This window comes from Labeo rohita, chromosome 21 (genome assembly GCF_022985175.1).
Source record: "Labeo rohita strain BAU-BD-2019 chromosome 21, IGBB_LRoh.1.0, whole genome shotgun sequence".
In the NCBI taxonomy this organism is placed as follows: domain Eukaryota; kingdom Metazoa; phylum Chordata; class Actinopteri; order Cypriniformes; family Cyprinidae; genus Labeo; species Labeo rohita.
In genome coordinates this window covers 28,781,805-28,804,513 of record NC_066889.1, presented here as the reverse complement: position 1 = coordinate 28,804,513, position 22,709 = coordinate 28,781,805, and the positions used below count along the sequence as shown (strand labels likewise).

General features: G+C 32.5%; 1 protein-coding gene across 3 annotated transcripts in view; it reads right to left on the bottom strand.

Moving 5' to 3' along the window:
• The window catches only part of LOC127152232 (zinc finger and BTB domain-containing protein 7C), a 34,518-nt gene continuing 11,809 nt past the window's right edge, over positions 1-22,709 (bottom strand). The window contains exons 2-4 of one of the 3 annotated variants that reach the window (XM_051092767.1): positions 18,115-18,288; positions 5,368-6,700; positions 1-2,148 (exon numbers count right to left, since the gene is read on the bottom strand). In XM_051092767.1, coding sequence (XP_050948724.1) covers positions 1,575-2,148; positions 5,368-6,686 — 1,893 coding nt within the window. In that variant the 5' untranslated portion in view covers positions 6,687-6,700; positions 18,115-18,288 and the 3' untranslated portion in view covers positions 1-1,574. Of the gene's footprint in view, positions 2,149-5,367; positions 6,701-18,114; positions 18,380-22,709 lie in introns of those variants that run through there. The other 2 variants (XM_051092766.1, XM_051092765.1) reach the window with 2 other exon arrangements.

The window sequence follows — 22,709 nt, the reverse complement described above, 5'->3', positions numbered from 1 at the left end:
AAAAGTTTTTTTTTATTGTATTCCAGTTCTTTGATTCCGTTTACCAGGGATTAATCTAATATACAAATACCACACACATTTATAAAAATGACTTTCACTGAAATCGTTCTTGTGTTAAAGAGGAGTAAAGTGCATATCTCAGACATGTTCTGTGATTTTTATTTTTTATTTTTTTGTATGTTTTTAAATCTTTAAGAAATATCAATATTTTGTAACCGATAATAAAACATCATCAAACAAATAGTGCAAGTAAGTTCCCACCGTCGCCACAGAAGGGCTTCATATATATATTTACACACGTCTTTAAGCACCTTCATTGTACATGGCCATTGAAACATCTTTGCATTTTGCACACCAAGATAAAAAACATTTTAAATGTCTCATGTGAAGTGCAGAAACATCATTTTTTTTCAGATGATCTGGAGTACTTGTGCATTTTGTTTTGTGGGCGTCTTACAAGTCTCAAAGGGGGGGGATTTTATTTGTTAAAAGCTTTTTTATTACCGTATTGTTTTGATTTCTAATATCGTACACTGCGTTGACATATTCTCTCTTGAAAAACTGATGAACCAGAAATGTGTTAGTGTCTTTATAAAGCATCTTAGTAAAATATAGCCGAGGCTTATTTAAATATGCATAAATAGCATGAAAATATGTTTCGTTTCAGTTTAAATGCCGCTGAACTAGCCATTCAGATGAGGAACGATGTCAAAGTTGTGGACGTTTTCCCCCCGTTTTATTTTCCTGTACACGACAAGCACCTCCAAGACACTTCGTATGTGAGAAAGACTGCTTTGCAAACAGATTGGATTTCAAGTTTGTTTTTTAACAACACGTCTTTGGATGTTTTACAATAGAAACACTCACAATAATGAACAATTCCACCGTAGAACCTGAAAGCCGTCTATACAAATTATTTTAAACAGCATTCGATTTAATCAAGGGTCAATTTGAAATGCACAATATAAATAAATCAATCCTGAAATTGACGCAGATTGATTTGACATCTTATTATGTATAACGTGATATTTTGGCTGTAAAAAAAACTTCTAATCCTGAGAGTTTTTCCGATTAATTTGATCTTTCTAGGTAGGTAATTCTAAAAAATGCAACCGCTTTTGCATAGTGGATTACAATGTGTAAATTTATAATTTTCATCTAGATTTAGCTTGTGAAAACTCTTTAATTAGAAAACCTGTCAGATCATACAATGCAAACATCAATGCTTCTAGCTTATTCAGCAGGACTTTTTTTCTTTCTGCATACCTGATTGTCAAATTTTTGCATTCGATTTTCACATACTCCATTGCACTGAACAGTCTATGAGCGCATCACCCTTGTTAGCAAACGCTGAAGCATCAAAAACAGCTTTAACAAATGCACATCCAAGATATTAACAAATCTAGTCATTTAAAAAGTATTTAAAATCCCTGTCATCCCATTTGGAAGCTGACTTATGAAACAAACGAACAAACAAAGTTGTAATTCTCATTTAATATTACAGAGTCTGAACCCGGTTCGTAAAGACTTTGTGGCGTCCGAAGCGAGCAGCTGTTTCAAGGATTGAACGAAAGTCACTTGGCGGCCTCGGGAATGGGCGGAGCTCGTTCCAGTCTCACGGCCCAGGGGTCAGAGGTCGCCGAATAGAAGGGCGGGTGTGGCAGAACGTCCTCGGTCGCCACGGCGAAAGCAAACACGCCCCGCTTCCTGTTCACATCCTCCGGGATGAGCTTCCTGTCCGTCTCCCGGTTGTCACCGTCGATGTCCTCTGGTGTTTTTCCTCCCGTAGGCTGCTGTTTCGCCAGCAAGGGGGCGCCGGTGCCAGCGGCGGGAAGCCGCATGGTCCTGTCCGGTTGGAGGGCGTTGGGATCTGGAGGGAAGAGGAAGTTGGTTGACCGCCAGGCGGAGGGCTTTCGGCCTCGTCGTGGGCGTGAGACGCGGCAGCTCTGCCGCTTGATGTGTCGGTGCAGGTGGTCGGAGCGTGTGAAGCTCTTGTAGCAGTGCTCGCATTGGTACGGCCGCACACCTGTGTGGATGCGCAAGTGGTTTTTCAGGTCGTAGTTGTGAACGAACTTAGAGTTGCAGTGCAGGCAGATGTACGGCCTCTCGCCGGTGTGCTTGCGCATGTGAATCTTCAGCTTGTCTTGTCTGAAAAAGAAAAAAACAGCCATTTGAAGGATTTAAAGAAACAGTTCACCCAAAAAACAACCAATGGATTCTTTGCAGTGAATGGGTGCCGTCAGAATGAAGTGTCCTAACAGCTGATAAAAACATCTACCACTTCAGTCCATTAGCTAACACCTTGTGAAGCCAAAAGCTGTGTGTTTTTAAAAAAACAAACCTATTTTTAAAAACATTTGTAACTTGAAACCCTTGCTTCTGGCCAAAATGTGCATCAATAATCCATAATAACACTTTCTTGAGAGGAAAAAAATCTATATACTGCTTGTTTTGGCTTGTAAACAGTGCATATTTCTCTCCTGATTCAGACTGGTAAAAGCGTTATTATGGATTATGGACTTATATTTTAGCCAGAAGCATCGTTTGAAGTTAAAAAAGGTGTTAATGATGGTTTTGTTTCTTACAAACACGTGTCTTTTGGCTTCTCAAGACGTTAATTGATGGATTGGAGTTGTTTGGATTACTTGTGAATCATTGTGATGTTTTTATCAGCTGTTTGGACTCTCATTCTGACGGCACCCATTCACTGCAGGGGATCCGTTAGTGAGCAAGTGATGGAATAAATTTCTCCAAATTTGTTCCAATGAAGTAACAAAATTTCCAAGATGTAGATGAGGTTGATTCTTCATCAGATTTGGAGAAATGTAGCATTGCATCACTTGGTCACTAATGGATCCTCTGCAGTGAATGGGTGCCGTCAGAATGAGAGTCCAAACAGCCAATAAAAGCAGTACAATCATTTTCTCTCACAATAAAATCCACCAACATATTTGTTTAGAACTGTTTTGGCTTGTAAGCACAGCTTGATCTGTGCAGATTTCTCTCCTGATTCAGACGAGACAACTTTTTCACTGGAGAAAACAATAGAATCCATAGAAGACTTGTATTGTTCCAGCAGTTTAAAGTTAAAATGCGTAGCTTTTGTTTTTATCAGCCGTTTGGACTCTCATTCTGACGGCACCGATTCACTGCAGAGGGTCCGTTGGTGAGCAAGTGATGAAATAAGTTTCTCCAAATCTGTTCCAATGAAGAAACAAACTCATCTACATCTCGAATGGCTTAAGGGTGAGTATAATTTCAGCAAATTTCATTTTAAGAGTGAGCTATTCTTCTAAATTTGGGGTTTGAGGTTATTTTGCATACCTGTGCGAATCCCTGCAAAACCTCAAGACGCAGAAAAACGTGCACGCATGCAGAAAAACACACGAACAGGTGTACGCCTTCGTACTTGAAAAGCAGACAGCTGCAAGTTGCTCAACAGTGGCAGCGTCAGAAAAACCCAGAAAACATGAAAACCGGATTTAGTGTTCCTGTTATGTGGTATCCAGATGAGTTATCCAGAAGCTCAGAAGCCTTCGTTTGATCTGTTTCTCAGTCTAGATCTCACTCATCGAAATTTCATTCCTCTACAGAGCGTTTGAGCCCAAAAGTGAAATGTAGGTCTTATATTAACATCACTACGCTTTGGCTTTTATTACAGTGTGGAAACCTCATGCGGCTCCGACCACAGTGATGCATAAAGTGTTTCACAGCAGGTTTGTCCTTATGATGCTGCTCTAGTTTTCATGTGCCGTTTCATTGTTGTAATACCGAAGCCTAGCTCTTCAGCTTCAAAGAGGCTATTTATTCTAGTAGACAGTCAGTGTAATTTGTTTGAGGGGAAAAGTTACATGACAGCAAGTCAGAATTCTTTCTCGTAAATCTGTCATTGTAAAACATTCTTTGCCTTCTTCAGTATGTCTGTTCCTTTTTAGTGACTGTTCATTTTAAACTGTTATTCTTGTGCTGTATCTGTTTGAACTGATGTTAAAAACAGCCCTGAAATGTTAAAGGGATAGTTCGCCCAAAAATTGTTTCGCCCAAACGTTCTGATGTGGTTTTGGACCCCACTGACTGTCACTGTACAGACAAAAACAGTTTTTAAAACATCTACTTTTGTGTTCTACAGATAAATGAAAGTCATAACGCTTTGCAACGACTTGAGGGTGAGTAAATGATGATAATATTTCAGTTTATTTACAATTAAAATCCAGCTTGTGGTACTTCATGATGCCATTGTGCATTGTCTTTCATTTTAAATAAAAGTCCAGTGTTTTTGTTAAATAATAATTTAATAAAATTAAATTACAAAGAATGCAAAAAATGTCAAATATAAAAATAGTGAAATTAAATGCTAAACATTAATTTTAACTATTATTTGAAACAATAATAAACAATAGTTTTAATAATTAGACGTGTGTAGATAGTTACAAAATATAGCCATCATTCCCATCAACTATCACTAAAATTATCACTAAAATTATAATTGTAACAAAATATAGAAAAATTAAAACTACAATTATAAATAATAAAAACATTAAATTGTAATTAATAAAATTAAACGGTAAATAATTATTTTAATAATTAGAATGTATACAAAAATACCAAAATATGTAATATATTAATATATGTAATTTAAATATATAGCAAAATATAGAATTCCCATTAACTGTCACTATAATTAAAAGTGGGGGGAAAAAAACCCTGGAATTTAATAATAATGTTAATAAAATTTATGACAATAAAAAATAAAATTGTCAAAATAAATATTAAATTAATATAAAATAATAATAATTAAAATATGTAATCAATAATAATATAATAATAATAATAAATAATAAATATAATTTTAATATTACCCACCATCATTACCATCAACTATCACTATAATTAAAAGTGGCAAAAAATAAATAGGAATTTAATTATCATTTTAATAAAATCTAAGAACATTACAACTAACATTATAAATAATAAAAATATTAAATTGTAAATTATAAAATGAAATGGTAAACAATTATTGTAATAATTAGAAATGTATGCAAAACTACCAAATATAGCTAAATATATAATTTCCATTAACTATCACTATAAATAAAAGTGGCAAGTTTTAATAGTTATTTAATAATAATTAAAATGTAAATTCTAAGTAAAATTGTAAATATTAAAATAATATGTAATATTTTATAGGTAATATGGCAAAAAAAAAAAATTAAATATAATAATACTTTAAGGATACTTTTATACTAATCTAGGAAAGTATACTTGACTAGTATGACTTCTTTATCTTCTCTCATTTATGTTTTTTTACCTAGGAGTGAGGGTTCAAGTTCACGGTACTCGCTTTAGTGTCACCTTAACCCGACTCACCTGGTGAAGCGGACCTCACAGATGGTGCACATGTAGGGCTTCTCTCCGGTGTGTGTTCGCATGTGCCGTGGCAGCTTTCCCGCTCCTTGAATCACCTTGTTGCAGATCGGGCACTGCTGTGACGCCTTGGGCTTCATCTTCCTCTCCTCCTCCAGCTGCCACGGAGGAAACAGCGTCCCGAGATGGGAGGCGGACAGAAAACTCAGGTAGGACCGCAGATCCGCTCCCTCTTTGATCGGACCGAGGGCGGGGTCGGAGGTTATTCCCAACCCTGGACTCATGAAGTCTTTGAGGAAGTCTCTATGGAGGATAGGGTTCGTAGGCTCGTCCTTTAACTCTTCTTTAATGACTTCTTTCTTGACCGCAAGGTCCAAAGGACCGTTTTCAAGTGAAGCATTGGGGAAAGGATGGGAAGGGTGATGGGGCTCCAGAATCTGAGGGTAGCCTGGGAATTCTGCCGCCCACATGGGCGGATAGAAGCCTGGGAGAAGGGGTGAGAATCCGGCGCCTCTTTCCAAGCCTGGCACCTTCGGATAGAGCCCCTCTTGGAGTAAGGACTCTATTGAGAAATCCTTCAGCGCCCGGCCCTCCAATCCCTCCGGCGCTCTAGGTTTCTGCGCTTCCGGAGTGTCCGATTGGCGTCTTTGGAATTCTTGGCCATCCCGGTCCGGCGCCCCTTGTTGAGAGCTACAAGGTGGGCTGTCCGTTCTTCTGTCTTCCCAAACTTTTGGTTCCTCTCGGTTTTCTGCCCCTTGTGTGGATTTCTCGCTATTGTTGTCCTCAAATTCTCCGTCTTTGGAGTCGACCTCCTCCTCCATTTCCTCCTCATCCTCTTCATCCTCATCTTCCTCATCATCCCCCTCAAACTCCTCTCCTTCCGGAGGTCCTTCTCCACCTCCTCCTCCTGGTTCTCCTCCTCCCGTGTCCATGATTTCCAAACACACGTTTATAATGCAGGGAATTTCCAAAAGCCTCGCGGCGCTTAGGATCTCCTTAACGTTGGATGCCGTGACGGTCAGCGTTGACGTGTATGCGAACTCCAGAATGGCCGTGAGCGATTCAGGCGCCACGAAGTCCAGCTCGTAGACGGAGTGCTGGTTGGAGTCCCGGCTGGAGCCGGTGGCCACTGTGAAGAGTTTTTTGAAGTACTGGCTGCATGCGGCCAGGACGGAGCGATGGGTGCGGTACTCCTGGTCACGGACCACTAGGATGACGTCGCAAAGCAGGCCATCCCGGCGCTGCTCGTTAAGACTGCACAGGACGTCATTGCTGTGGTTTGGGAAGGGGATTCCAATCAGGTCCTCGTCTGTGTGTGCCATCCTCACAGAGGAATCTGCATACAGGTAAAATTGAAATCGGTCAGAGCTGTCATGTGTTAAAATAAGATTTTTATTGAAGACATAGATGAAGTCACTTAGGATAAAAGCGTTTGTTTAAAGGATAAATGCAATTGTAAATGGAAAAAAGTAGTCGCTATTTTTCGTTTCAAAATAAGAGTTTACACTAAAATAGTGTTTACACAAAAGTACGCAATTATATGTATATATTTAAAAAAATATTTGCATGTATTGCATGTATATTTATATTATATATAAATATAAATATTTAACGTATAACATTTTTCCTTTATATATACATGTATGTGTGTGTATTTATATATACATCATAAATATACAAAGTACACACACATATATGTAAACACAAACTTTTATTTTGAAATGATTAATCGTTTTGCAACTCTAAAAAATGTCTGAAGTATTAATTTAAGTAAAATATTTAGGTAAGGTCGACAATCATCTATCTCTTCATGGCAAACCGGCAAAATAAAAGTTCAGTTTAATTTGTAAAAATTACAGAAATATTTTACTATGGTATTGTAAGATGTATACTGGAAAAATAGGTTTAAAACAATTTTTACTTAGAAATTGGTAGTGCATTTCACAAATAATTACAAAGAAACAGCAAGTAATACATTGAATTAAATATGAAAGTTTGAAGTAGAAAGACTAAAATTATATTCTTGTCAAACCTGCTCAAGTAATATTAATTTGCAACTTTGAAAACGTATGTTTTTTTTAAACAGTGTACGTCTCCTATTATTATTATTATTATTTATTTTTTTAAATTTATTATTATTTTTTTTAATGGAATATTAGACAATGTTTTTAATCTATGATTTAAAAGCTCTGTTGTGATTAATAAAATATTGATTAATTAAATTTATTTCATTTAAACACCTTTTTGATAATAAATTTATTGTAAAGCATTAAAGCATTTTGTATTAAAGCATAAAACACAGAATCCAGAAAAATAAAATAAAAAACACAGAGAAAAATAAAAACGATTTCACTATAAAGTTTAGTTATATTTTAATTTGACTGCTTGTTAAAATATTGCTTAAGCTCATTTAATTAAACACCATTTTAATAATATATTTATATTAAACCATAAAACAAAATCTAGAAAAATAAAATGGAAAACACTAAATAGAGGACAAATAAAACCGATTTCACTTTTAATTTGATTGCATGTTAAAAGATTGATTAAATTCACTTAATTAGACACCGTTTTGATAATAAATTAATATTAAATCATAAAAGACACAAAATCCAGAAAATAAAATGGAAATCTGAATATCGTTTTCACTCTATTAAGTTTAATTATATGTTAATTTGATTGCATGTTTAAAAATTGAGTAGATTCATTTAATTAGACTCGTTTTTGATGATCAGGGTACTGATTTCACTCTATGAAATTTACTTATAAACAAACAAATGCTGTATTCATTCATTTTCAACGTCTGACAGACATGTGGAATGCATTTCCTTCCCAGTTACTTGTATATAATGAATATCATGACAAGTATTCACAGTAAATAAGGTTTTTGGCCATATCGCCCAGCCCCACTTTACAATAACTGACTAAAAGTGAGATTTGAGTTAAGATACTTGTTTCTGCAAAAGTGCGTTACTCTGTGAACTTGTGTATGCTTGCACTTCGCGGTTAAAGAGGATGCGTCACACCATCAGATAATTAATTAGCTCCCATAGAGCGTCTGAGGAGCAAATCTCTGTTTCTGGTTCTCTCTGATTGCGATCAAACAGCAACTCCACTGGCTTCTGCTTTTCACGCAATGTGTACCGATAGCTGAGGCTATTTTGTTGTAGGCCTAAAAAGATAGCGAATTAAATCTGATCGTTTGCTTTGTGAGAAAAGCTGACACTTATCTTTTTTTATGTTCGGAAAAAAAAAGACAAGACAGGAAGGCAAAAGGGGTCAGGCTCTAGTTTCTGCTTTCCACGGGAAAAAAACGTCAGGGCATGAGTAAACGTAACCCACCGCCCCCAGATCTACAAGCGTTTCATGAGAGGCCGATGCTGTTTAATTGCATTTACTTTAATTGCATGAAATGCAACATTTTTTTTGCTTCTTATAATTGACTCAAGTCTAGTTCAGAAGTGCTCTTCTACAGAACCCTGTCCAAAAATAATATCAAATTCAAAAAGCTGTATTTTCCAGACTGCAGATCTGCGTTTCAGATGCTTTTAAACTACAGGCCTACATGAATGGAGCCCGAATTGTACCTGCGGATTCCCTGAAATGTTTACAGTGACTTTTTAAGAGGCGTTTTGGCAGCATTGTCCTTCATTCATGGCTATGAATAGAGTTTAATCTCAGTGTGTCTCGTCCCCGTGGTCACTGGAGGCATGTGGACGGATGCTTTCATACGTCCCGCCGCCACCGGAGCTGTCGACTGGCGTTCAGCGGGCCAAAAACGGCCTGCGCGCCAAAGTAAATGAGCTACTGGTGTTTTCGGGTTTTATTTTCTTGTACGTTGTCTGTCTTTGTTCTCTATAAGATTGAGCTCAGCTCTTACCAATCAACATTTTAATGTCCCTTCCTCTGTTGCTAGGAGACGGTTGCTATAATTACAGTTTGTACATATAGTCCACTAACAAGGAATGTATCTTTCAAATTAAGAACATTGTTTATCAAACAATGTGACCCTTCAGGTAAATATATATTTATATACATAGATGCGCCAGAAATAATAGATAAAATTTGGCCTGTATAAACGTACAATAAATTGGAAATGGAAGCTCGGAATAATCTGTTGGCTTGTAGATGACAAATTATATATATGCATGAATTTATATATATGTATACCTCAATCATATAAATCTTAATCATGCATGATTAGTTTGATCCTTGCTGATATTAATCCTTGAATGTGTCCGGGTTATTATAGTTAATTAAAACTAAAATTAAAACCATTAAAAAAAAATGTGCTTGAAATAAACGTATTCTGATATTAAAAAAAAATATTGAAAAACTTTTTTTTAGCTAGCTGCCAAAGCAACATTTCTTAATTTAAAATTAGAATAAGTTGATGTATTAAAATAAATATAATCACAAAACTAAAAATAAATGATTTAAAAAATATAAAAAGATTTATTTTTATTATATATATTTAATAAAAATAAATATTTAATTTTTTATAATTTTATATATTAAACTATATATATACCTTACTTGAAATAAACACATACTGAAATTAAATAAAATATTTATAAACTTTTTTCAGCTAGTTGCCTAAGCAACATTTCTTATTTTAAAATTAGAATAACTTGATGTATTAAAATAACTAAAACAAAAATGAATAAAAACTAAAAGAAAAATAGAAATGATTTTAAAAAATTAAAAAGATTTATTTTCATTATATATATTTAATAAAAATAAATATTTTGTTTTTTATATATATTTTTTTATATAATCCTTACTTGAAATAAATGCATACTGAAATTAAATAAAATATTTATAAACTTTTTTCAGCTAGTTGCCAAAGCAACATTTCTTAATTTTAAAATTAGAATAACTTGATGTATTAAAATAACTAAAACAAAAATAAATAAAAACTTAGAAATTATTTAGAAAAATAAAATAAAATATATATTAAAAATCAATATTTTATATGAATTATATATAATTTTTATATATTTAAAAATATATATAATCAATCATATAACAACTCTCTCTCTCTATATATATTAAATCACATATATTTACATAATATTTACATTTAACGGATGTTTTTATAGTGACCGTACTCATAACACACTGACAAAAATAAATTTTATTAAATTTTTTTTTGTCTTTTCCCATTATAAATTAAAAAAGTTCAATTTGTTCAAGTCAAGTTGCAAATTCATTTGTTCAAGTCAAGATAAATTTACTTCATAAGCCTTGTTTTTAAGTCTCGTCTATGCTTGAAACAAGAAAAATATTTGTTCAGAACTACCTTGTTTTTTTTTATTAAGTGTATTTATTTTTTCTAATCTAGTATATATTATATATATACACAGAAGTCTTGCTTATGATAGCGAAAAAGTCAAAATAAAAGCTATTATATTGTTAATAAAACTATATAGACTTATATAAGAGAGGGGAAATCTACAAAAATGACCAAAAACACACAAGTTTAACAAAACGTAATAACGGAAAATATAAGAATAAAAAAAAAAACTGTTAATAAAGGCAAAAATAGTACTGGTGTGATATTTTATTCACTTTGCTTCTGTATAAATAGCACAAACACTTCACTTAAATTGCAAACGTTTGCGGCAAAAAGAGAAAGACAGAGGAAGAGGGAAGGATGAGATCTCATGTCCCCAGAAGTTCCCTGACAGGTTGGGCAAAACTCAAAAAAAAAAAAAAAAAAAAAAAAGGAAAAAAAAAGTGGTGCCCCACCCTGGAAAATCCAGCCAAGTTAAATAGGCGTTTGGAGCTAAAAACAACACTAGGGAGGGAGTGAAAAAGAAGGAAGAGAGACACAGTGAGGTCTCCCACCCACCCTGGGAGCACATGCGCTTCTCCGTCCGGCCCCCCACACCTCCTCACTCACTCCCATAATTATAGTGTGCGTGTTTGAGGGCCGACTGGCCCCTCCGCACATGCTTAGCACTGAATAACTCCTTCAGACCTTGACAATTTACTCCCTCCATATGACGCAATCTACAGGCAGACGCACCACAGACTTCTGCTGCTTATGTATAAAGATAATTACTAATATGACAGATTAATCTAACAGTAAATCTGTGTTTTTTGAAAATATTGACTTTGTCAAAAAATTTTGTTGAACTTTAAGCACGGCTTTTCTTGGATTTCTGTTGTTTTTAAAGTGCCGTACTCTTAACACACTACCAAAAATGATTTTCTCATGCTTTTTTGTCTTTTCGATTGCAAATATCAAAAATGTTCAGAAAAAAATAAGATATTAAGATATTATATCAAAATGAGTTGATATATAAAACAAGAAAAATAGCTGTTAATTAGGTTGGAAAATAATTAAGTGTATTTTTCTGATCCCTTTGACAGTTATTTGTTTTTGTTTTAAGTGTAAACTCTTAAAAATGCTGTCTTTCTTAGTATTTTTGTCTTTTTTTTCCATATCTAAAATTCTTTAATCAAGATGCATTTACTCGAGAAGGAAAAATGACTTAAGATTCTAAATCTTATTTTTGGGGAAATTAAGGCAGTTTATGAGAATAATATCTGTCAGTGGGGTCAGAAACATAATCTTGTTTTCACTTTGAATAAAGCATAATTTCAATTTGATTGTAGTTCAGAAGTCTTTTTTGTTCGTAGGTAAATGCATCTTAATTTGCCTTTTTTGTCAGAAATTTTTCTTTGATTTATTTATTTTTTTTTTTATTTTTTTTAGTTTTTATAGTAATCGTACTTTTAACACACTGCCAAAAAAAATGTCTTACTTTTTTTTGTATGTCTTTTCCATTGTAAATATAAAAAATTCAGAAAAAAATGTATAAAACAAGAAAAGTATCTGTTAATGTTTTTAGAAAAAGAATAATTTTCCTTAAAATTAAGTGTATTTTTCTGATACCTTTGACAGGTATTTGTTCTTGTTTTAAGTATAAACACTTTAATTTGAACATTTTTATTTATTGTCTTTCTAAGTATTTTATTGCCTTTTTTTCCCCATGACAAATATCTAAACATTTTAGATGCATTTACTTTAGAAGAAAAATTACTTAAATTAAAAATGTTTTCACTTTGAATTAAGCATAAACTCATTTCAATTTAATTGTATTTCAGAAAGCAAGACTTCATATCTTAAGAACATTTCCATCTTAAGTAAATGCAACACCTTAATGGCCTTTGTCAGAATTTTTTGTCGAACTTTAACTTTAGCTTTTCTTTGATTTTTGTTGTTTTAAAATTTTCTTACGCTTTTTTTTTTGTCTTTTCCATTGCAAATATCAAAAAATTAGATATTCAGAAAAGAATTAAGATATTAAAAAAATCAAAATGAAGTGAGTTAATGTATAAAACAAGAAAAGTGTCTGTTAATGAGGTCAGAAAAAGAATAATTTTCCTTTGAATTAAGTGTATTTTTCTGATCCCTTTGACAGGTATTTGTTCTTGTTTTAAGTGTAAACACTTCAGTTTTCAGAAAATAAGTCATATTGTCTTTCTTAATATTTTTGTCTTTTTTTCAGTACAAATATCTAAAAATTCTTTAATTAAGATGCATTTACTTGAGAAGAAAAATGACTTAAGATATTAAGTCTTAATTTCTGAGAAAAAAAGATCAGAATTAAGTGAGTTTATGCTTAAAACAAGAACAGTATCTGTCCGTGGGGCCAGAAAAAATAATCTTGTTTTCCTTTTGAATTAAGCATAAACTCATTTCAGTTTAATCGTTTTTCAGAAAACAAGATTTGTACACTAAGTCAATTTCTGTCCTAAGTAAATGCATCTTGATTAAAGAATTTTTAGGCATTAGTACTGGTTAAAAAAAAAGACAGAAACAAGATTTTTTACTAGTTTGAAGCAAAAAATGCACTTAATTTTCATTGTTTTTTTTAAAAGCGTACATGCATCTTGATTTAATTTTTATTTTTAGATACTTGTCATAGAAATCAACACTGAGGAAGAAAATCAGTTTTGCACGGAAACTCTCATGCAACCTTTCTGCATTTTGACGTGTTCATTGATATTGTTTAGTCGTTGTTCCCAGCATGTAGGCAAAAACTGACCGACACACACCTCAGCAATAGATGCTATCTGAAATCCTGTCTAAAGTGTTGATGTGGCTCTGCTAGTAAAGCAGTAACGCTTCAGATCGGTATCTTCGACTGGACCGCAGCTCATTTTGTCCATCTCTAGACGGAACGTTTGTATTTGCGCTTTTCATTGTGAAATGATTTGATAATCAGTTGGAGTGTAGTAGATTTTTCTGTAGATATGTTTTAGGTCCCTTTGTTGTTTACTTGTGATGTTTTTAATGATAGGAAGACGTCATTTTCCACTGAGATATATATTATCATAAGGTTCACATGCAGCTGACAGCACATTTTGGTGGATAGCCTATCATTATAATTTCAGAAAATCCATTTCGTTTGACTGTTTGTGACCTGAAGACAAAAATGCAGTTTTTTACATGTAACTCTAACCTAAGAAAACTTGTTAAATTTTGTAAAAAAAGAAAATTAAAAAATAATAATAATTAATTAATAAAAAATAAAAAAAAAATAAAAATAATATATGTATGTATATATATATATATATATATATATATATTATTATTATTATTTTTATTATTATTTTTTTTTCTGGTTTTATATATATATATATATATATATATATATATAGTACAAGAATATAAGAAATTAAAAAATAATTAAATTTTTTTCTGGTCATATATTTTTAAATTATATAATATATTAATATACTATAAAATTTTATTTATATATATTTACCTTCCTTTAAAATATATATAATGGAAATACATGTTTTGGACTCTGAACAATTAAAAAAATAAAAAAATAAGCAACTTATTATTTTAATTAAAATCAATTATATATATAAAATTAAGCATTTAATGAAAATAATGTATAAAATTAATAGTTGCTCAATAGAAAGTAACAGATGCTTATCAGCTGGATTTTTTTTGCATGTCAAATCGTTGTCGGCCGTATCAAATGTCACGGCTGAGGGTAAAGGCTGTTTAGAGATCATGTGAGGATATGAAAATGATGCTCAGCGTTTGTTCTGCTGTTTTTTTTAATCTACAGTTTGTAGAAGGAGGTGAAGAAAATACCCTCTTTAGCCCCACAAAGTGCCACATACTCATTTCAGACCCGTTTGTCATTTGAAAAAGATGCATGCGTGTGCGTATCAGTGTTTCCTGCACTGCTATTCAGGAGCAGCACTGCAAAAAAAAGTTATGCAAAAAGCATGCAAACATTCACCGAGCACGTTTTGATTCACAAAATCGCTCGGCTCGATTCGTTTCAATGAATCAGTTTGCAATTGAGCAGCTTTCATAAAGGAATGCATGCGGTGTGATTGAAGTGCCATCAATAATAACCTTTTTTCCTATTTTCATCTTTGCATGTTCATACATTACTAATTCAGAGTTCAACATCAATCATAAAGTGTCATATCTCAAAACACAAATGACAGTGTGAGTAAAAACCCAAACTACCCCCTCAGTCCTTTGATCGTTCAAAATAACACACCTGTGTTTGATGTTTGAACTAAATGCTTACGCACACGGCAGCTTTTGATGATCGTCTTAACTGGGACAAAGACTTTAAGGCTCGACAATTAATAGCGATCTTTTTTAAAGTAAAGTCGAAGCGTTGCATGCATTTGGTGCACGCCGGATGCCTCGTCTGACTTTGTGATGCAAAGATGACCAACTCTTGATAGGGTAAAGTTACAACATCTTCTCCAAAAGTTAAAACAGTTCACATTTGTGAGAGATATTTCATCATGGCCTCTTTAGGGAGGCAGGGCTCGAGTCTCAGACAGGAGCGAGCGCGTGTCACGCTGCTCAGACTTACGGCGACTCAGACTGCTGGTAAATTGGCTAAATCCAGCCGTGGGTTCGTGGGTCCTAAGGGAGATCATTTAGGGGCCTCACCTGCAGGGGCACCTGTAGGTTTTAGTCTATTAGCGCTTCGCTGAGACTCACGGCCCTGTTTACAGACAGAAGTGCCTCCCGCCCGGGCGCTCGAGCCACGGTGCGGCAGTCGGCCAATAGAAAGCTGCGGATTTGAATACGCTTCGCCTCGCTGCTGTAGATGATGAACGCTCTGCATGTGCACAGCTGAAGGGCTGATTTACATATAACACACAGCAAATGGTTTAATGGTGGTTTTTGGGTTACTGTAATTCAGATTTCCGTATCAGATTAGAATTTTTCAGACATATGCCTGTTGTCTTGACAGTCTAGATAATATATATTGAGGTTCTGGCATCAGATGCAACCATTTGCATTAAATTGTAATAGAAGTTTTGAGTTGAAATATTAGAAATGCTGTTGTTAGTTTTGCTAATTGGTAGCTGAAGTGGTTTGTCATGTTAATAGTTTTAACAATTAGATTTTTTCAGGGGTTTTTTTTTGTTAAAAAATGTTTCAATATAATGTATTTACATGCAAGTATTTTTTTTATATATATATTAAATAATAATATTTAACATAAAATGTATATACTATAACAATATTAAATTAAATATTATTTAATATTTATTTATTTAATTATTTAATATTATATTATGTGCATATATATGTAAACACATGTGACATAAAATAAAATGTATACATAAAATATATACATATACTGTATATAACAAATAATTAATAATTATTTGCTTTATTTTTATTTTAATAATTGTGAAACTTTATATATTCATTGTGTGTGTGTGTGTATATATATAAATAAAGTGTAATATTTAGAATTATTTAATATTTAATTTATCTATCTAGTATTAATTGTGTAGTAGTATTTATATATTATTTTTTATAGAAAATGTATAATTCATCATTTTTATTTTTTGTGTGCACATAAAAATATATACAATATAAAAAGCAAGTTAGAATAATTTAATATTTAATTGTATTTTTTATAATTTAATTATAATATATAATAATTATAATATTTTTACTTTTTGTATTTATATGAAATATATTTTATATATTTTATGTCTATTTTTAGTACTTTTAGTATCTATTATATCTAATATTATATCTATTTTTTAAGTGTATATATGCTTGTATCTATCTAGAATTTAATATTTAATTTAATTTTATTATAATATCATAAAACTCCTTTTTTAATTTTTTATATATATATATATATATATATATATTTTTTATATTTTTTATATATATATATATATATATATATAATAAATAAAAAAAATATATATATTTTTTTTAAAGAATTGTTTAGTATCTATTATATCTAATTTTATATTTATTTTTTATTTTTTATATATGCATGTATCTATCTATGTGTGTATGTATGTATTTATAATTTCAGATAAAAAAAGTTTATGTCCAAGTTCATTGTCAAGCACTCTTAATACAAATTGAGGACTGACCACAGACTTAAACCGGGACCTTGTTCAACAAAGTTAAAGAAAACACCATAAATTGCGGCGTGTAGGTTTGGCCTCGTGTCTTGGATGGACTTCTGTCTGCTGTATATTTGAGCTGCTTTTCACCCGTAGACTGATTCACGCAGCGGCAGATCACAATGAACGTAAATGACACTTAAAGAGCCTCGTTAGGATTACACAGTCATTGTGTAACGTCTGCTGTAATTCGTCTGTTTGGTAAATATGTGAAGCAAGATGGTACAGACACCTGCATCACACGTTTCAGCTGCTACAAACAGTAATTTACACTGTTTTTAATCTGCGTTCAGCCCTGTTCAAACACACACACACACACACAGATTCACCTGTCATCTTATGACAACCTCTTAAAACCTTATAAAACACAAGACTAATCTAATGACTTTAGTCATTTTAATGCATTTTATTGCATTGTGTTTTCGGTGGATTTTTGATAAAGTAAGTGACGTTCCCATCACAGTTGTGACACAGATCTGTTTTTGATAATATGAACAGCAAAAATCACAATCTGACATTTTCATATCTGATCTGGGCCAGTTTTGGGTGGAAGTAAATCTGATACGTATCAGATTTTTGCGACGTGATGTAATTTTGGACTTTTTTTTAAAACTTTCAACCCAACTGATTTACGCTTTGCATAAATCATAGTTTATAATTTCTAAATATCACTAACAGAAAGATGCCATATAGAATTTATTGTGTGTGTTTATATATAAAATATTATAAATTAAAAGTCCATAGACGGAAACCCAAAGTTCTTTTCATGTCATATAACATAAAAACATAGTGACATATGTAACGATACTATGAAAATAGTTTGTTAGATGACTACGTGTGACTATGTGGGTCAGTCGCCCGTTTAGATCAGTGGGCCGCATTGAAAAGGTCATGAGAACAACCTCTCAAAAAATGAATTGGCACTTTCTTAAAGTGCGCAAGCGTCAAATTGTTTTTTAGAAACTCCTTTCATAACACTTTGCATTCTTACACATAATAGCCAGCGGTGTCTGGCACGATTGTCGATTTGCTGTGTCATTACTTGTTTGTGTTAGTTTGCGTTTACAGCGGGGCCAAAACTCCACACGCTCATTTTCTGGAGACGACATCTAAAGAATGGCCCAAATAATTACGTGAGTCATCAAATTACTGCCCACAGACAGGCTGTTCTATACCTGAGATGCACACAAACAAACACAAACAGACCTCGGACGCAAGCGTCCCGCGTATCCCGACTCGAACGCGCACTTTCCCGCATGCACAACTCTTGAAAACAGGTGAATTGGGCTGTAACGCACTCACCCGTCCAGATCCTCAGGTGTGTGTAACTGTACGTGTGATTTATTCCAGCTCTTAAGTGTCGTTTCAGATCCGAGCCTGTCTCATCTCCGTCTCTGAGGGACGCAAAGACGTCTGTCCATCCCGTCTGCCCGAGCGTCTCCTCTCCATTCACAAAAAGCACAGCCGAGCATCCAACTACAAGCCCAAAACAACGGCACACGCGGACAGACGGAGAGGTTTGTGTGGACGCTGACAGGAAGGAGGAGAGAGAGAGAGAGAGAGAGAGAGAAAGAGAGAGAGGGAGAGAGAGAGAGAGGAGGTGGATCTACTCTAGAGCAGCGATGTAGTTTTTATAGCTGGGTGGGAAGCTCAGGATAATAATACCCATCCTCCTCCACAACACAGTTTAAGCTCAGTATGTAATAAAGCCCATGGTGCACAAACCCTCTGATTTGGGGTCAGACAAAATGAATTTTTAGTTTTATTCGTGAAGGATTTGCAACTCAAACTTGGGCACAAATGAAGTAAGAGAGAGAAAAGTACCAGTTCTATATATGCATGTGCTGTGACTTCAGAAGATGAATTAGACGAAGGAACAAGGTGGAAAACCTGAAGTTCAGAATTTACTGTAGAAACCAATAAGTTTCACAATGAGCTACAAAGTAACTGCAAGTAATGCATTGGATTAAACATGAAATATTGACAAAGATTTTAATATTTGATGTTTAATTTAATGCATATATATATATATATATATATATATATATATATATTAATGCATTAAATTAAACATCAAATATTAAATATTTTATACTTTTTTTATAATAAAATGTGCTCTAATAAGCTCCCTTAATTTATAACTTTAAATAATATATATATATATATATATACTTGTATTCACACTGTATACTGTTTATATTATAGCACATCAAATAAAACATCAAATATTAAAGATTTTACCATTTTTTTCTAAGACGTGCTCAAATAATCTCCATTAAGTAAAATTTTGATATATATATTTAGATTTATGTGCTCTAATAATCTCCCTTAATTTACAACTTAAAAAAATGTGTATGTGTAATATATATATATATAAAATACGCATTGAATTAAATATGAAATATGAATGAAGTTTTTTGTAAGACGTGCTTAAATAATCTCCATTAATTAAAAACGTAGATATATATATATATATATATATATATATATATATTTAATTAAACACAGTATATGGTATATGTTTTAAAAAAAAACAAATCATATTTTCACATGATTTCAATGCATTTTATTCAGTTTGGGGGTTATATATATATATATATATATATATACACACACACACACACACACTAAATACTGAACAACTTACAGAAGCACCACAGAATTACTAAAGATTTCACAAAAATGAAAATGGAAAATATAAAGATAAAATCCAGTTTGAGATATTTAGCAATATTATAAAACAACACTCCAGTGCACAAGCATAAATGCCATATAATGCAGTAATATCGTTATGTAGAATCTATATAATGTTTTGAATTGTTTTTTATGTGGCTTTCAGTACAAATTTGCTTGTATTTTGCATGTGTGTCAATTTAATTAAACGACATGTTTTGGCAGAATCGAGACGTTATGACTTTCTAGTTAATTAGAAGTTGGTTGTTTTATACATGCGGTTTGACCCATATTGCTGCTCACACAGCGTGTTCCTCAACAGGGCTGTTCAATTTCCCTTCGTTGAAACTGAAACCAGAGGTTGACAGCTAATCAGTTAGTTAACATGTAAACTTATACTCAGAGTTGTGTGACGAGTACATTAGTTCAGCCAACTCCTACTTTTTATTTACTTATTTAATGTGGTGAAAGGGAAAGATGAAAGAATACAGTATAATGTGGTTTTCCACATGTTCATCTGTAGCAGGTTTGGGACACTTTGAGACACGTTTCTAATGATTGGGGTAAAAAAAATGATCTAAAAAAATGATATAATTTTTTTGGTGCACAAACCTTCTGATTTGGGGTCAGGCAAAATTTGAATTTGGGCGCAAATGAAGAAAGAAAGAGGAAAATACTAGTTTTGTATGTACATGTGCTGTGACTTAAGAAGATGAATTAGACAGAGGAACAAGGTTTAAAAAAAAAAAAAAAACCTGAAGTTCAGAATTTACTGTAGAAACCAGTCACTTTCACAATGAGCTACAAAGTGCAATTGCAAATAATGCATTGAATTAAACATGAAATATTGAATTAGATTGTATGAAATCTAATTAGTGTGTTTAATATACCTGCTCAAACAATATATAGAGTGAATACAGGTAAATTGGGACACTTTTTTTTTTATTTTTTTTGGGGGGGGGAACCCTGGATCCTGTGACCCTGGATCACAAAGCAGTCTTAAGCAGCACTGGTATATTTATAGCAAAAGCCAACAATTCATTGTATGGGTCAAAATTATGGATTTTTCTTTTATGCCAAAATCATTAGGATATTAAGTAAAGATCATGTTCCATTAAGATATTTTGTAAATTTCCTGTCATAAATGTATCAAAACTTAATTTTTGATGAGTAATATACATTGCTAAGAACTTTATCTGGACAACTTTAAAGGTGATTTTCTCAATATTTTGATTTTCTTTGCACCCTCATATTACAGATTTTAAAATGATGTATAAATGTATAAATCTCAATCAGATGATGTATAAATCTCAACTTAATAAAACACAATTGTGTTTTAATATAAATAATATATAACATATAATCATTTTAATGCATATTTTAATATTTATTAATATAAATGTATATATAAAAATTATATATATAAATAATATATGAAATATAAATTTAAAAATGTGTTGAACATGTTGTCAAAGTCAGTAAAGCTAATAAGTAAACCTCAGTTATGACAGTAATTATGTCTAGGTGAAACTAAATATTTGTATATTCTTAAAAAAGAACCAGAGTGATGCAACTAAAAACAAAAAATGTAAATAATTTTTGCTTAATAATTGAGTGTGTGATTTGACACATCTGACAGTGTCTTAATTTTTGACATTAAACGTTTTCCCACTTTTAGCTGATTCTGGGAGTCAAATTTAGCATGTATTATGCATTTATCCTTCTAATAAATGTTTACTGTTTTAAGTTTATTATAATAACTGAAAAATTTTATTTTTAAATTATTATTATTAAATATTTTTTATTATTTTTAATGATTATTTTTAATATATTAATTTAACATTATTTTAGTATATTTAATTGAGATTATAGATTTATTAATATTCAGATTTTTTTGTTTGTTTTTATTTTTATATCTTCCGCATTCATTAAATTTTTACAGTTTTTTTATTTTTTTTTTTTTATAGGTTGACACTGGTGATCAAGAAGATGGAGAATGTCATCCTATGATGCACTAATACCTGATTAATGGTCAGTCTTCCGGTTCTCAATATGTTTTATTTAGTATATGTTTGTATTTTAATGTAACATCTTTCAGATTTCTTTAAATAAGACCATTTTGTTTTAGTAGTAACAGTAAAAGTCTCTGATTTGCCACCTGTGTTTGGTCAAAAAATAACTGAAAATTCGAATCGATGTGAAATTTAAAATTCAAGCAGATTTTTCAAATTATGTCAATCAAAATCAGAAGGTTCCGTCAGTCAATTCACTGCAAGTGTTGTTTGCATTTCTGTAAGCAGACATAGAGACAGAGTTACAGAAATGCCAAGCTGCAGTATAGTTTACAGTAATAGAGCTTTGTGTAAAAGGAGAGAGAGGGAGTGTGTTTCCTTAAAATCTATTGTTTCAAAATCCATAAAACTATTACAGTCTCTCTTTCTCTCTCTCTCTGTCTCGTTTGTGTTTTTGGCACTCTGACATTTTCCCGCCGCGTCTGTCTCTTTAAATCATGACTCGACGCTTTAACACGGACAGGATTTCCTAAATGACATCAAGAATCCACCTAGTTATGTAATTTATGAGATTCATCATGACCTGCTTTTCAACCAGCACAGTTACTTAATAGCAAAGCCGGTGTCTTACTGGGGGATTCTGGGTAAAATGTGATTTCGATGGACTTCTTTTCCTGCTGTGAACGTGATGAATATGAAGTGTGAACATTTAAGAGATGGGCAAATGAATTATGGACACGCGTGTCTATTATTAAGTTAAAAACGCACGCATGCAACATTATTTGTAGGTATTCTCAGTTAGTTGTCATAGAAACCTCAGACAGGTGATTCTCCGTGTACCTAAAACAGATTCCTGTATTAGACACACTTAAAATGTTTTCACTCTCAGACCGAAGCGAAATGCTTCATATACGCTTAATAAACGTTCTTCAAATGAATGGTTCAGCAAAGAACCTTCTTTTAATTCTGTAAAGCCTGACATAATAGTGCGAAAAACACATTCTGTTAAAAATGAACCATTTAAATAAACCTTCAGACAAAAAAAAAAAAAAAAAAGGTTACATATGGGTTTTGTGTTGAGTATCATATTTAAAACTTTTATGGCTCATATAGTATGATGTAGTGAGAATATGGAGCTCATACTTAAGCAAAAATATGCAATTTGGCCAAAAAATGCAAATCAATCAGATCTTTATAACAGTACAGCATGAT